Genomic DNA, 17,753 nt, shown 5'->3' with positions numbered 1-17,753 from the left:
GAGGAGGAGGAGGAAAAAAACCAAAGTAGATCCACTGTTTAAAAATAAATGGGATGCTCTGGAGATTTAATGAAATGGTAGAGGGATCAGCCTAGCATGCACAAGGTCCCAAGTTCAATCCCTAGAGCTAAAAAAAAAAAAAAAAAAAAAAAAAAAGGATTAGACACACAGAGGCACATGCATATAATCCCAGCACCTGAAAAGCTAAGGAAAGAGAACTACAAGGAGTTTGAAGGCCAGTCAGGGCTATGTAGTGAGATTGAGGCGAACCTGGGCTATAGAGAGAGACCATGTCTCAGAAAAAAAAACAAACCCAAAACCAAATTAAATAAAAACAGTAATAAATGGGAAGCTTTCAAATTCAGTTTCTATAAATAATCAGATTAAAAGTTTTTACTCTCATCCTTATAAGAAGAAAAATTTAGACAAAATGAAAAATCAGTTTTTTTCCTGGCCCTATCAGAGAACTGAGGATGCAGAGGAAACTACTGCTACTCTCAAATCTAAAGAGAAAATTTGATATGAAGACTTACAGCCAGAATCTGCTTACCTGGAGTAGAATGGGTTGGATGGTAGGAATGCTCAAACAGCAATCTGAATAAACGGCTGGAGCTATGTGTGTGCTACCATGAGTCTGAAAAACCCATGGTCTCCGGGGTCCCACACCAAAGCTCTACTTCCAGGAACCTCACCAAGTTCTAACAGTGAAGATCCCAGAAAAATCTCCTGACTTTGACAAGGGGAGAGGATGAGTAATCGCTGTGAAATGTGCCCAGAGATTTCTTCACAACAAACAAATATGCTCCAAGGGAAAATACTCTGTCTGAGCCTTATCCCTGTAGGGGGAAGGGCATTCCTCCCATTCCACCCCCATCTAGCTTTGCAGTCTTACCTAAGGGTGGAAAACATAGTCATCTAGGGCCAGGGCCTCAAGGAAGTAGTTTGTGAATGTCCAGTCAGGAAAGGGCTTAGAAAGCACAGAGAATAATTTGCAGGAAAACTTAAGGTCATAGTGACACACAGCAAAATACTAAGAATCAATCAGACTGCTATAATATTGCCTGTTCCCCCAAACTTCAATGCCACACAACAGGGCTCTGGTATAATAACAGTAAATTATATTTGAAAGAGTTCCAAGACACAAAATCTCTCTAGATGAGTTAGATATAGGGAAACTAACTCAAGGGAGACAAAACCAAAGACACTACAGGAATTTGACCCATGATACCTAGCTATGACAAATAGTAAATATAACCCTACACCTAGTTAGTTTGCTGTAAATCCTAACACAATGAAATTTTTTGTTGTTCTTTTTTTTCTTTACACAATGAAATTAAACTATAATACAGTAACAGAAAAATCGCTGGAAAATCCCCTAAGTCTCTGGAAATTAAGCATCATACTTTCATCTAAGCTACAGGTTAAAAAATATTCCAAAGCCAGGCATAGTGACACACAGCTTTAATCCCAGCACTCAAGAGGCAGAGGCAGGAGGATCTCAATGAGTTCAAGGCCAGCCTGGTCAACATAGGAAGTTCTAGGCCCACCAGGGCTACGTAGTAAGACCCTGCCTCAAAAAGAAATTGCCAGATAAATTTTAAAATACTTTGACGTAAGCTAGGCATGACAATACATAATCAGGAGCCTATAATCGGAAGTAGAGGCAGAAGGATAAGGAATTCAAGGCAAGTCTTGGCTACACAGCAAATTCGAGGCCATCCTGGGTTCTTTGAGACCCTGTCTCAATAACACAAACATAGACACATATGTGAAATGAAAATACAATGTATCAGCATTATACATTATGTCAAAGATGGTCCATACCTATAATCCAACTACTCAGGTGACTTTAGACAGGAGGATCACAAGTTTGAGGCCTATATAGAGTGAGTATTTTAAATGTCAGCATATGTTAGTATGAGTTTTTCTCAAAATAAAGGTAAAAGGGGCTCGGAATACAGCTCAGTTGGTAGTGTTGCTTGATTTGTACAGACCAGTTTGGTCCCCAGCACCAAATAAATAATAAAGACATTAAAAAAAAAATAAAGAGGGCCAAGTATACAACTCAGTAGTACACTGCTTGCCTAGCATGTGTGAGAGCCTGGTATTCCGTCTCTAGTAGTGCAAAAAATTATAGAATGCTTTTAAAGTAGTGTTAGGGAGTAATTTATAGTGTTTAGTGTATACATTAGAAAATAACAAAAAAAGTCAGGCATGGTGTCTCACATTTGTAACTTCAGGACTTGGGAGGCTAAGGCAGGAAGATGGCCACACTTTCAAGGCTCACCTGAGCTACATAGGGAGACCCTGTCTCAAAACAAAAACAACTAAAAAATAGCAAGCAAGGAATTCTGTTGCTACTATAACTTGATTCAAAAGCTTATGTGTAAAACAAATCATCTAGAACAGTCAACCAACACAATACAAAAAATGAGCAAAGTTGGAAGATTCATACTACCCAATTATAGTAGTCAAGACAAGGTGATTTTTGCCATCACTGGAGATCAAACCCTGGAAAGATAGTAAGATATCATCAAAAGAAAAGATGCACAGACAAACAGAACAGAATATAGAACCCAGAAACAGACACATAAGTATAGGCAACCAAATGGTGATGAAGGTAGAAAGGCAACTGACAAAGGAAAGCATTTTCAATAACCTATGCTGCAAAGATTGGGCATATGTATGTGTAAAAGAGCATCTAAACTACACAGAATGGCCTGTATTTATATTCCTAGGTACCCAGAAGAAGGCAGAAAGATCCCCAAGAGTTGGAATCACTCTGGGCAACATAGGGAGACCCTGTCTCAAGGGACAGGGATTGCCATAAACATTAGCTCTAAGTAGATAACAAACCTAAAAGAAAGATGTACAACTATAAAACTTCTGGAACATAGAAAATCTACATGATAATGGATTTAATGATGACTTTTTTAGATACCACACTAATAACATGATCCGTGAAAGAAAAAAAATGAGTAAGACAGACTTCATTAAATTTAAATTTTTCAGGCATGGGATGTAGCTTAGGGATGGAGTGCTTGCCTACTATGCATGGGGCCTAGATTTGATCCTTGGTATAATCGTCAAAATGTTTTTAATTTTTCTTTTTCAAAAGCTACTGTAAAGAGAATGAATGAATTTACAAAACATTTATCTAGTAAAAGAGTGGTATTCAAAATATGAAGAGTCCTCAAAACTCGACAATAAGAAAATAAGAAAATGGGGGCTGGAGAGATGGCTCAGTGGTTAAGAGCACCGGTTGCTCTTGTAGAGGACCCAGGTTCGATGCCCAGCACCCACATGACAGCTAACAACTGTCCTAATCCAAACGCCTCCTTTGATTTCCACAAGCATTGCACGACAAGGGTGCACTTACATACATGCAAGTAATACATTCATACACATAAGAAAACCAAAAATAATAAATAAAATATTTAGAAATAAGAAAACAACTTAAATTTTTAAATGGGAAAATAGTCAAATGTCATCAAAGAAGATGCAACTAGCAGAAGACAAGATGCCCAACATTATTTGCCACTAGAAAAATGCAAATTTAAACAAGATACTACCACACACCTATTAGAATGTTCAAAATTCAAAGCACTGATAATATGGAGATATTTCATTCTTTGTTTATATGAATAAAAAATAGCAAGCCACTTCTGGAAGATAAGCTGGTAGTTGTATGCCCAGATACTCACCTGATTTAGAAACTTATATCCATACTAAAATCTGCAAACAGATATTTATGGCACCTTTTTCCCAAATGCAAAAAAGGTGTAAGTCCTCAAGATGCTCTTCATTAGGTGAATGAATAGAAAACAAAGGTATAGTCAGGTGTGGTGGTGCACGCCCTTAATCCTACCGCTTGGGAGGCAGAGGTAGGCTGGATCTCTGTGAGTTAAGGCCAGCCTGGTCTACATAGTGAGTTCCAAGTCAGCTGGGGCAAAAAAAAATAAAGAAAAGAAAAGAAGGAAGAGAGAAAGAAAGAAAGGAAGGAAAGAGAAAAAGAGAAAGAAAAAGAGAGAAGAAAGAAAGAAAGAAAGAAAGAAAGAAAGAAAGAGAAGAAAAAAGAAGGAAAGAAAAGAAGAGAAAAGAAAAAGGAATGGTTGACCATTCCTTTTTTTTTAACCTTCAAGTTCTGGGAGGCAATCAAGGGCAGTGGTGCCTGTGCTATTTTGGGAGTCTCTTGGACTACTGTGACTAACAACTCAAAGGGAGGTTTCTTCTATCTGCCACTATGTTTCTTGTTATATAGGATTCAAGTCACAGAATATAAAGCTAACAAGTAATTGCTTTCATGGATGAATGTACATGAGTACTATACTGTCCATGAGATCTCAAAAAATAATCTCAAGTCGAACTAATTAGGAGTGAATAAAACAAAAGACTCATGAGTGCAGAGCCCAACCAAGGTATGAGAACTGATGGTTGGAATGGATCTCAACAAATATAGAACTAACAGTGAGTGACTTGGGCAATTATAGTTGTAGATCAGGATGTGAAGGCTACAAACCCAAGCATTATGACAATAGCAGCCACCAATATCTGAAACCCAGAGATGGGGAAATAGGAGATTGAGAGATGTGTGAAGATAGATAATAATGTGATCCTTCCCAGCACAGAGTCATTAAGCAGTATCTAAAATTCAATCAAATAGTTTTAAAAATCAACATCCCAAACTCTTGATGTTTTCTTCACAATCTGTATCGTTAACCTTGAAGGAATATTTTGGTAAATATCCCTTGGTGAAGAAATATTCAAAAGTCTACATTTCATTCAATTCTGTTTCAATTTCCCTTGTGTTAAGATCAAAACAAATATAATATTTAAAACTGTAAAGAAGCATATTTATTTCTTCTTATGCTTCTGCTCAGGTAGCCATTCATCATCCATCCATCCATCTCTGCATCTCTCTGGATATCAAAAGGTATTGAAAACAATGTTTGCATATGCTAATGATAGCTATTTCTGGGTGGTGAGATTGGTTTTCTTAAATTTTTGTACTTTTTCGCATTTCTTGAGTTCTTCAAAATGAATATGTATCATTTTCACAATAACAATAAAGTGATCTTTCTTGTTTTTATTTGGGGGGTGGCGTTTTTGAAACAGGGTCTCCCTGTAGCCCCAACTGGCCTGGAACTCACTGTGTAGACCAAGCAGGCCTTGAACTCACAGAGATCTGCCTGCCTTTGCCTCCCAAGTGCTGGGACTACAGGAATGCACCACCACACCTGGCAAAGTGATCGTTCTTTAAATAAAAGGTCAAAGCAGAAAAGAAAAAGGAATGAACATCAATCCACATAAAGATTTGGGTGAATCTTTTCCTAAACATTTATTTATATACTGTGCCTGTATGTATATGAGTGTGTGCATGCCACGGCACATGTGTAGAAGGCAGAGGACAGCCCATGGAATTGACTGTCACCCTCCACTATGTGGGCCCTGGGGACTGAGCTCAGGTCAAGCTTGGTGGCAATCAGTTTCACTTGCTGAGACATCTTATCAGCCCTAGTGAATCTTTTTTTGTTTTTAATTATTTTTATTTTATGTGCATTAGTGTTTTGCCCGTATGTATATAAGCACACCCCTACGTGTAATGCCCATGAAGGCCAGAAGAGGGCATCAGATCCCCTGAAATTGGAGTTAGAGACAGTTGTTAGATGCCATGTAGGTGCTGAGCATCAAAAATGGGTCCTCTGCAAGAGCAGGCAGTGCTCTTAACCACTGAGCCATCTCTCCACCCCTGAATCTTTTTTGATTTTGACAGGGGGTTTTGCTACGCGGCCCAAGTTGGCCTTGCTCCTCCTGAGTTAGTCCCCTTGAGCGCTGGAATTAGAGTCATGCACCATCACACCCAGAGACATTGCCGAATCTTAAATGTACATGGTAAATGAAAGAAAAGGTTACATTGTGTATAAGATTTCACTTACGTGATATTTTGGAAATAACAGAAATTTATGGAGCCAATAAACATATGGTAGTTTCTAAAGGTTTGGTGCACAAGAGGCAGAAAAGGTAAAACACGAGAGACTTTTTAAAGAACGTGGAACTATTTTTATTATACCATAATAGTGAATATATATCACTATGCATTTGTCTAAGCTCACAAAACTTCAGCTCAAAGAATCATTCTTAATGTAAAGAAGCATTTAAGAGTTTGAGGATTGCTGGGCTTGGTTGCACAAGCCTTTAATCCCAGCACTTGGGAGGCAGAGGCAGATGGATCTCTGTGAGTTCAAGGTCAGTATGGTCTACATAGTGAGTGCCAGGTCAGCTGGGGACTACAAAGAGACCGTGTCTCAAAAAAAAGAGTTTGAGGATCACAAAAATTAACAAAAGAACCTATCTATATCAAAAACTTATGAAAACAGCATCACTGAAGCGAATGAAGGAGTAAGGTTTTGACCTAAGTAATTATGGAAACAAATGGAATCTCTAAGACCAAAGACAAAAGGATTTGTGCATAAACACTGCTAGTTGATAAAGCTGTCTCTCATGGAGGGCACTTATTAACAATTCTGAAACCATAACACATGTATACTGGAAAAGAAGAGTTATCTAATGGATGGTGGAAGATGCAATGCAGGTTTATCACTGTTCGACTAGAAGGTTACAGACAAGCAAAGAAGGAAGGCTAGAATGATCCATGTGGTAGTAGACTAAAAATAAAGATCAATCAGTACGATCTCATGTTCAGCATAATGAAGATAAAGGTGCCTACATATATACACATATGTATATCAGCATATACATACCTACTTCCTTATTCAGTTTGCCCTTGGTAGAATGCTAAGAGGTGGTGGTGCACATCTGTAATCCCAGAACCTGGAAGGTGGAGGCAGGAGGATCAGTAGTTCAAGGATATTCTCAGCTACATAGTGACTTTAAGACTACCCTAGGTTTTTTTCCCCCCTTTGGTCTTTTTCAGACAGGGTCTCCCTGTAGCCACAGCTGTCCTGAAATTCACTATGTAGACCAGGCTGGCCTTGAACTCAGAGAGATCTGCCTGCCTCTGCCTCCCAAGTGCTGGGATTAAAGGCGTGCGCCACCAGGGCCAGCAAGACTAGCTTAGATTTTACAAAACTCCTCTCAAAAAAAAAATTCCTTTATAGAAATGGGCATACTTAGTATGGGAAATGGGCATACTTAGTATGGGCCTATATCTTAGTTTCTAACACGAGTCTAGAATGAACAGAACCCACGGCATCTTAGAGAGATGGTTAATCTACATTTCCTGCCCTAGTACTAGAGCAGAAAATTTGTAACATGAGCCTAGAACATAATGTGGCATCAAAAAGTAAAGGAGTACTTAAAAAAAAAGAAAACCCACAATGATAGGGGTACGTCAAAGGGGAACTGTCAACTCAGTGACCAAAGATGAAACAAGTTGAGCAACAAAGTAGGAATAGATTATAACCCAAAAGTATAAAATAAGTGAGTCCAGCCAGGCAAGGTGGTGCACACCTTTAATCCCAGGCAGAGACAGAACTCTGTGAGATCAAGGCCAGCCTGGTCTACATGTAAGTTCCAGGCCAGCTGTGGCTACAGGGAGACTCTATCTCAAAAAGACAATTAAAAAGTGAGTCTAAATAGAAATAATGAAATAAATGAATGAGAAAGAGTAGACAAAGCTCTCACATACAACAATCTCAAAGAAATTCTGCAGATACTTTAGCCTCAAGAAGGTGGAATGTAATTTCTTAGTTCTTAAGTGGCACTGTTCATTGACTTCCTTCAGAGGACAGTATGGAAAGGAAGAAAAAGGAGTAACTTCATGTAAGTGGAGAAATCTGAGGAAAAATAAATCAGCCTGGTGATCAAAATTACCATCAACAACAATAAGTAATGTTGATAGGCCACTTGACCTCACCGGTCTTCATTTCCAAAAACTATAACCCCAGCCTAAACATGAGAAAAACATCAGATAAATTCCAATTGAGGGGCATTTCCAAAACCAGACTAGTGCTCAAAACTGTTAAGGTCACTAAAAACAAGACAAATCCAAGGATGTGTCACAGTTAAGAGGAGCCTAAGAAAACATGATAACTCCATGTAATGTGACAACTTGGATGAGGCACTAGTAAATATGAATAAAATAAAAAACTTTAATTAAAAAAAACCAAATGTGTGAAACACTAGTGGATATGAATTATGAAATCTGACCATTTTCCTATGAAATAAACTAAAGGAAGTTTTAAGCTTGTGGACATCATCATAACCATCATTTGAAAGGGGGCATAAGAAGTCTGATATGATAACTCACATTTGTAATCCCAGCACTTAGCAGACTGAGGCAAGAAGACTGCCATGAGTTTAAGGCCAGCCTAGGCCACATAGTAAGTACCAGGCCAATCTGTGCTACAAAGCTAGATCCTGTTTCAAAAATAGCAAATCAAATGAAACAAAACCAAGCAAAAAATATTTAATATATAAAAACTGATGTGGCTTGTGGCCCCCTCAATTCTTTTGATTCAGGCCATTTTTTTTCAAACTCAGAAAAGGAGAAGTAACTGGCATTCTCCCAGATCAAGTGTTTAGGGAAGTTACACACAGCTGCTCAAACCAGACAGCTTAGGGAGAAACCTGAGCATTGTTTTTTGGTTTGTTTGTTTTTATTTTTGTTTTCCTATGAAGCACAGGTGGACCTAGAACTCACTATCTACCCCAAGTGCTGGGATTATAGGCCTGGACCACCAGGCTTGGCTTCTGAGGTTATGAAGGTATGTTTCTCTAGAAGTTTGTTCCATTTCTCTTGGGAGGGAAACCGTGAGTTCTTTACAGTGTGACAGAATAAAAAGAACTGTTTTTACAAATCACTTGGTGGATTTCAAGTCCCACTAAGCAGCTTTGATTCTATCACATTTGATTATTATGATTTTTTTCTGTTCTGGGACATTAGGAAGTTTGTTGAACCTCAGAAGGTGGTATGGGAGAATACAGTCTACTCCATAACAGGCTTAGGCTTTGAAGTCATCCCTGATTCCTTTCTATTTTATCCCCCGAATCTCATTGTTCCTTTGAATTTCTCCTCTAAAATTTCTCCGGAACCTATTATTTCTTCCTCTTGGCTCTTGCAGTCTTCATTTAAGCCCTTTGATCGTTTGCCTAGAATTTGAAAGCAGTAAAATTTTCACTGTCCCCACATTTGCCCTCAATTTGCCCTCTATGCTGTCAGTTCTCCAAAAGTCAACCTTGATCATATCATGCCTTTGCTTTTAAATCATTTGTTGGTGCTTTGGCTACAAGATTCGAGCATAAACTGTACCCCAATCTGACCCCACCTAGACTTCCAGCTAGATATCCTGCCTTCCCTCCTGCTCCAACTGCCACCACCTGACCTAGGAGCATTAGACCTCAGAAATGCAGGCTCTTTCTAGAATTCAAGAGCATTACTAAATAAAGCAACACAGAGCTCCTATATAGATGAGTACTCCATAAATATTGGATGGATGGATGGATGGATGGATGGATGGATGGATGAATGCAGTGCTGACCTTGCACTGGCAAGTGAGAACAGTAGATGTTCTGAATGTTTTCTTGTTATTTCAACTCATTTGCCACTTTCCTCCCCTTGCTGTTTGCTTTTTCTAATTTACAGACTATCTCAGATGCATTTATCCATGCCATGCATAATTTATTTATTCACTTTTAATAAATCAATTCCTATACAGCCATCTGGAAAATAAAAACCACTTTTATTGCCTTTCAAGCTCCTTAGTATCTTTTTAGTACATGCTATTGTATCCAGTACAAAATGCAATATCTTACGCATAGTTTCACCATCATGTTTCAAGGATTTTGTGACTTTTTATTCTGTTGATGGTGTCTTCATGAGGAAAACCCATGTGAAAACATTAAATAAGGTAAGAACAATTCAAAAGCAATACAAGAAAATTGCTTCACTCCAGAGTATAATAAGTGGACTAATTTTTGCACATGGCTCATAGAAAGAAGCCTCTTTATTTTATGGTGAGATTTTAACAAACCACAAGGAATAACTTCCCTATAAAACTAGTGAAAAGTGGTGAATGGCTACTTATTTTAAAACACATTCTACAATCACCGGCAATGCCAAAAATCTTGGTTCGCCTCAGTTTCCTAGTCTACAAAGTGGGAATAATGAACAATCGCTTACCCCAATCATCTACTGCCAGCAATATGAACATACAAAAGGACTTGATGATAGGAATGTCATATAAGACTATTTTCTAACAGAACCAATGATGATAATTGAGTTAGGCTACCCTGGTTTAGCTGGAAAGCTTAAATAGAGGTAGCCTGTCTCAGTTTAGGGATATCCCAGCTGAATAGTGATTAGAAACAGCGGCTGATAAAATTGACATGGTTGTAAATATACATGCAGGCAATATACAAATATAATTGCCTCTTTAGATAAATATGAAAAGTCACAAAAATAACAAAGCACGAATACCTCTATCTCCTGCTGTCACTTTCCTGAGGTATCTTTCTTAGTCAAATTTCTTGTCATTTGCGCTTTTGATTTTGTTTTGATTTTTGAGACAAGGTCTTTCTATATGGCTTAGGATGACCTTGAACTCACTTTGTACCCCACATTGGTTTCAAACTCTCCATCCTCCTACTTCAGCCTCCAGAGTGCTGGGGATTACTAGTGTGAAGGAACACACTGAAATTTTTTTTCTTTTATTTTTTTGTTATTGTTGTTATTTTTGGATTTAGGGAGGATCTTATTCCATAGCCCTGGTTGACCTAGAACTCATATGTAGATCAAGATAGCCTTGGATTTACATAAATCCTCCTGTTTCTGTCTCTGGAGTGCTGGGACTACAGATATGCATCACCATGCCTGAAGACCAATAGTTTTCATACTTCTATGTTCATCCCAAGTTTTTTATGTTCTCATAGAGTCCTTCCCTGCCATTCTTAAATAAAGTGTTTATGTATAGGGGGAGGTATTTTATTTTGTATTTGTTTTGTGATTGTTGGCTTTTTGAGAAAGGGTCTTCTTATGTAGCACAAGCAGACACTGAACTGGTGATCCTCAGCTTCCTGAGTAATTAATTCTTTTTTAGGTTTTACTTATTTTTATTTTATGTGTATGTGTGTTCTGCCTGCATGTGTGCAAGAGTACCGTGTACATGCAATGCCCATGGAGATCAGAAGAGGGTATAAGATTCCCCTGAACTGGAGTTACAGACAATTGTTAGCTGACATGTCGGTGCTGGGAACAGAACCCATGTCTTCTGAAAGAACAGCCAGTGCTCTTAATCAGTGAGCCATCTCTCCAGTCCCCTACATAATGAATTCTGATAGTACTTCCCGACCCTCAGATTTTACTCTGAGGATGGAAATCCATCAGTTAAAGAACTATACACTACTTGTAAAGTAATGAAATAAATTAATGTGCTGTGGTTCTAAGTAAAATAAGAAACAAAGATGTCAAAAGAACAGGTTGATATATTTGGCCATATAAAAATTAACAATACTTGCAGAGCTCTACAGCTCCCCTACTGACAATGTGGCTGCTTATCCACCATGTGCGTCCCTGACCTCCATGCAGGCTTATTTTTCTTGCTTTTTTTTCTCTCTCTCTATTCCCCTCCTGGCAGCAGGTTAGATTTACAGCTTGCTTGCCCCAGGGTTTTTTCATTTTAAACTCTAATAAAATTGTCTTCAAGCATCAAAAAAAAAAATGACTTGTAGGCTAAGAAAACCAAAAGCTAAGCTGAGCAGAATGGCACACACCTACAATTCTAGTACTCCAGATACAAAAGCAGGAAAACGAAATTCAAGGTTACTCTTGGTACCAAGAAAATTAAAGGCCAGCCTGGGCTGTATGGAACTCTTAAAAAAAAAAGCCTGCTGGACATGGTGACTCATGCCTATAATAAACACTTGGGAGCTGAGGCAGAAGGACCACCATAAGTAAAAGCCAGCCTGGGTTGCACAGTAAGTTTCAGGCCAGTTTGGGATAAAGAGTGTGTCTGAAGGAAAAAACAAAACAAAAAAGGAAGAAAGCAAGGGAGAAAAGGGGAAGGAAAGAGAGACAAGAAATGGAAAAACATATTCAACCACCTTCAGAAAAATATTAGTAATAATACACAAAGGGTTCAAATAAATAAATAAGCAGCTCATTAGAAAAATAGGAACAATATATGAACAGTAAACATCCAAGAGAATGAGACAAGCTGTTTAGTAAAGGCAAGGAACTATGTTCAAATTCATTAATTAAAATTGAATTTTGAAATAATAGGTGCCAAGATTAGTGGTGCATGCATGCCTTGAATCCCAGCACTTGGGAGTCAGAGCCAGATGGATGTTTGTGAGTTCAAGGCCAACCTGGTCTACATTCTAGCTAGCCAGAATTTCATGGTGCGACTCTGTTTCAAAAAGAAAAAAAGGAAGAATAGAAATTATTTAACCTTTAAAAAAGATTTCCATTTCATTTTAAAATACACGGTTTCTTACAGAAACTCATTGTTTTTGCTAATAACAATTCAAATTTCATGTCTTACAAGGTTTGTACTGAGTTCAATATTGTATAACTATTAATTCAACTGTGAACCTAAAAATTTTGTAGCCATTTCTGAAAGAGATGGATCTTTGCTCTGGAAATTGTTATTGAGTACGTTAAAGCTGTAATGAAATGCTTCTTCTAAAAAGTAAAAAATAAAATTAAAAAAATTATTTAGCCCATCACATTGTAAAGATGAAAATTATGATAATCCACACCACTGTGGTGGAAGAAATAAATACTCTCATACACTCATGCTACAAAAATGCTCTCTTATGCTATATGTCTCAAAAAGACCAAAAAAAAAAAAAAAAAAAAAAAAAAAAAAAAAAAAAGCGTGAGCGATGGGCAAGCGCAGGGCACCCTGGCAAGAAGGGTGGAGCCTAGCTGCTGGTGGAGCTGCTGGATTGGAAAGGAAAAAGGAAGCGTGTGGGGCCGCTGGGGCGAATGGCTGGCGTCCTGCAAGCCTGGAAGCTAGACTGGGCATTTACAGACCTGGGGTGAGACCACGGGGAGGGGGCGGGGTGAAAGGTAACGGAGACTGTGGGCAGGGTGCGAATGTGATGGGAAGGAGCAGCCAGGTAAACACGGTTTCTTTGTAAGTCCTCCCTCCCTATCATATAAACCATGTGAAACCCAAGATAAAAATGTGTTATGTCGGTTTGTCCACCCACGTCAAGCAGGAGACCCTGAGAGAGAGAGGGTGGGTCACAGAGAGAGGGAGGGAGAAAATTTAGTGGTACATACGCTTAAAATACATACACATACATACCATTGTTTATTCTATCATTATTTATAATAGCAAACGATGGGAAAAAGTAAAATCATGCAGCAGAGCATGACGGCAGCAGGCGCTGGCGAGGTTGCCCTTACTCCCAGCGGGCATGCAACCACCTAGCCTAGCCTAGCACTTGGACGGGTTGCCTTCGAGCAGCTTTGGCCTGACTGGAACAGAGCCCGAACCCTAGTCCCAGAGGGAACCGCTCCCTGCGGACCAGTGGGACACCAAAACTTGAAGGCAGTTCCCACCCACCCTCTGCTGCCTTTGTCGCTTCCCCAGGTTCTCCCCGACGGGTTCTCCCCCCCACCCCTTTCTTTATTCTCCTCAGTAGGACACAAAAGTGGCTTCCACTGACAGACTAGGTGGGGGCGCTTTCCTTTGGAGAGTGACAGTGTAGGAGGATTTGGGGATTTGGAGAAGCTGGTTTTAACTGCTCTCTGCTTTCCAAGCCGCCCTATAACCCTCCGAGGAGAAAACCCATACCTGAAAGGTCGGGGCATTTTGTTGGGTGCTGGAGGAGAGAGGGAGAGGACTCATCTTAGTAGTTGGCTGGACTTGTACCAGCCGTTGGAAACCCAGAAGAACTTTCACACACACACTCTCACACACACACACACACAGAGAGAGAGAGAGAGGGAGAGAGAGAGAGAGTGTGTTAAAAATATCAGATAAAAAATATATTTGCTTTCTATATATTTCCTGATGACCTGCCCCTGACAGCGCGATGTACAATGCGGTGTGGAGTATAGATGGCAGCTGATATTTTACATTGAAATGGATCCTCCAGAGCTGGAGAGATGGCTCAGCGGTTAAGAGCACTAGCTGCTCTTGCAGAGGACCTGGTTCGATGCCCAGCACCCACATGTTGGCTAACAATCGTCTGTAACTCCAGTTCCAGGATATCTGATGTTCTCTTCTAGCCTCTTTGGGCATTACATGGCATAGGTGCCCTTACATGCAGGCAATATACTCCTATACAAAAAATAATAAATAAAATATTAAAAAAGGGGAAAAAAGTAAAATCATATCAATAAAAGCTTGGTTAAATGAACTAAGGCATGCTATACCATGACTCTACACAGCCATTGAAAAGGATAATGTAACTGGGTAACCAAATAACTGATGAGAAGTTGTCTAGCTTTACACATGCTTTTCTGTTTGTGAAAACTCCAATTATAAAAAAGCAGGTAAGATTTGAGCACCTACTTAAGCACAAGCTATGACAGTAACTGTCATTAGCCATGAAGGAAATAAAACTGAAACCATGATGAGGTAATACTACATACTTGCTAGGATAGCCAAAATAAAAATTACTGAAAAAACAAGAGTTCTCAAAAATGAGGAGTACATGGAATGATCATAGATGCAATTGAGCTGCAAAATTTCACAGGCACTCTGGAAAATATTTTGTCATTTTCTTTTGATGTTAAACACACATTTATCATATTACACAAGGTTTTCACTCCTAGGTATGTGCTTAGCAAGAAAATGATAAATCTCCATAGCACTGAGCTGAATAAATAAAGTCAATCTCAAAAGTGCTGGGATTAAAAGTGTGTACCACCACAGCCTTTAAGGGTGGTACACATCTTTAATCCCAGCACTTGGGAGGCAGAGGCAGGAGGATGTCTGTGAGTTCAAGGCCAGCCTGGTCTAATAGCGAGTTCAGGCCAGCTGGAGCTACAGGGAGACCCTATCTCAAAAAGACAAAAAAAAAGAGGCTGTAGGACTGGTGGGATGGCTCAGTGGCTAAGAGTACTTGCTGCCAAGCCTGACAACCTTAGTTCAATCCTCAGAATCTACATGGTGGAAGGAGAGGACTCCTACAAGTTGTTCTCAGTCCTCCACATGTATGCCATGACATGAGCATGGACCCTCCCCCCCAACACACACACACACACACACACACACACACACACACACACCATAATGTATTTTTTATTTTTAAAACGGTGATATAAGTCCATGTTTATGAGACACTCAAAAGAAAAAAAAAACTAAGACAGAGAGAAGATTGATGGTATCAGGAGATAGGGAGGAGGGAGATCTGAATGCAAAGGGGTGGCAAGAGGAATTTCTTTATGTGCTAAGACTATTCTTTATCCTGTCAGTGGTGTTGATTACAAGAATCTAGGCATGTATTAAAACTCACAAGACTGTGTGCCTACTATACAAAAATTAAAAATACTTTTAGAAATAAACTGTCAACAGCAATAATGATACCTTCCATTTCTCGATCTAAGGGAGGCACGTCATCTCTCATGGAGAAATCCATAGCTGTCCCTGGGATGTCCATCAAGTCTTCATCACTGGAGCTGCTCTGGAAACTACTAAAACTTCCCTGCTGAAAGCCTCTGTTATCCATGGCTCCTGTGTAGAAAGAAAAATAATGGGTTTATAACAATGAACAATTAGCACCTGAACAATTTTTCTTTTTCCTTATAGTGAGTACACATAATCACATGGCAAAATTGCCAACTCAGAGTTTATTTCACTTTCAAAACTTATTTCTTTAACTACCATTCACACTATACATATAAACATATTACTACTATTTATTTGATTTGCAAGAATGACTCACTGTTTGCAGTAGACAAGGGCTATGGGCATATACATATAATATACAATAGCTATAAGCAAGAGTAATGGTTTATTTCACATTTCTCTTTAAGTTCCTGCCCCCCTGTGATAGTTAATCTCAGTTGTCTACTTGACTGGATCTGGAATTAACTAGAACTCAAGTCACTGGGCACTCCTGCAAAGTATTTTCTTGATTAAAGTATTTAAGAAGGAAGACCCACACTAAATGTGGGTGGCACCATCTGGTGGCAGCCCAGATAAAAGGGGGACATAAGAAAGAAGCTTTGCTTTCTGATTGCTTGCCTTTATTCTTATTGGCAAGTTCATCTACCCTTTTACTTCTACTGTTGCATTCTGTTATTTCAGTCAGCTTCTTTGGGCTTCCAGCATAGACCAAAGACGAGCAGCTCCCCAGGAATCCTCCAGGGGAGGTGCCAGACTGAGACCACTAAGACACCCAGCCTCGTGAACTAAGCAACTACCACATTTTCAGCCTGTCTGGTGTGAGACAGCCACTTTTGACTACCTAGACTGTAATAAAGTCTCTTTTAATATACATATTCATTCTATTAGTACTGTTCCTTTCAAGAACCCTGGCTAATATACACCCTTTCTGGAAATGCAGTATTTAAGCATTCTGTCAGTGTTTTTATAGATGGACTCCAGTACCTCACACATGCTAGAGGCAAGGAATCTACTCCAAGCTATGTGTTTTTTATTCTTGCTTTGAATTTGACATCAGTGGATTTCATCAAACACATTTCCTGCCAGGTGTGGTAGTACAAGCCTTTAATCCCCACGCTGGGGAGGCAGAGCCAGGTGGATCTGGTTCAAGGGCAGCCTGATATACATAGTGAGGTCCAGGCCAGCTGGGGCTACAGGGAGATCCCGCCTCAAAAAGACCAAAAAAAAAAAAAAAAAAAAAAAAAAAAAACAAAACAAAACATTTCTTTGTTGATTTTTACTTCTACAATCATTCAAATGACTTTAAGGGGTCTCAAAATTGGGAAAAATAAGCTAGGTATGGTGGATAATACCTATAGTCTCAGTGCTCAGGATGAGGCAGGAGGGTGGGAGTTTCAGGCGTGAGTTAAAGAGACTACACCCTACAAATTGGAAAAAAATGTATACTTCCTGAAAGTGACAGGGTACTCACATACAATTGTGTCTTGGGACACCTCCTCAGCTTTTTCTTGAGGTTCATAATCTTGACACTTTTGAAGATTATGACAATTTTTCTTCTACTTTTTTTGAAACAAGGTGTTAGCTCAGGCTGGCCTCAAACTCACTATGTAGCTGAACAGGACCTTGAATTCCTGATCTTCCTACCTCTAATTTCCAAGTGCTACGATTATAGGCTTATACTAACGTGTCTAACAATATAACATCAGTTTGTAATAGTGATTATTTTCTAATAAATTCTTCCTTTTAAAATATTTCAATCATTATGTATTTGTATATAAGTACACTACTCTTCAAAATATTTTATTTAATATTTTTATTTTCTGTATCTGAGTATTTTGCTTGCATGTAAGTGCACCCATGTCGTGCAATACCCATGGAGGTCAGAAGAGAACCTAGGATCCTCTGGTACTGGAGTTGTTAGCAGCTATATGGGTTGGGAACTGAAACCAGATCTTCTGCAAGAGCAGCCAGTGCTCTTAACTGCTGAGCCATCTCTCCAGCCCCAAGTAGACTACTCTTTTATCAATTGGGTCCTGTAATTGTGGTGGGTCACCTGTCCTCTTGATCAAGGAGGCTGAAGAGACCCCACCAGATGGACTCGAACCAGTGTCCAGCCTACAAAGAGGGTCAACACAGAGGAATCACTTCCTCCATGCTTCCAAGTGAAGCCAACCATGGTCAAGCAGGACCTTTGACTTATCTTCACAT

At 39.2% G+C, this 17,753-nt stretch overlaps 1 protein-coding gene across 2 annotated transcripts in view; it reads right to left on the bottom strand.

Moving 5' to 3' along the window:
* Positions 1-17,753, bottom strand: part of Clcn5 (chloride voltage-gated channel 5) — a 218,592-nt gene that overhangs the window by 66,284 nt on the left and 134,555 nt on the right. For both annotated transcript variants that reach the window (XM_029568035.1, XM_008842603.3), the window contains one exon: positions 15,504-15,650. In XM_029568035.1, the coding sequence (XP_029423895.1) occupies positions 15,504-15,650 (147 nt within the window). The remainder of the gene's footprint in view (positions 1-15,503; positions 15,651-17,753) is intronic.

The sequence above is a fragment of the Nannospalax galili genome, unplaced genomic scaffold, assembly GCF_000622305.1.
Source record: "Nannospalax galili isolate Female #2095 unplaced genomic scaffold, S.galili_v1.0 scaffold741, whole genome shotgun sequence".
In the NCBI taxonomy this organism is placed as follows: domain Eukaryota; kingdom Metazoa; phylum Chordata; class Mammalia; order Rodentia; family Spalacidae; genus Nannospalax; species Nannospalax galili.
This window is presented reverse-complemented; position numbering and strand designations above follow the sequence as displayed.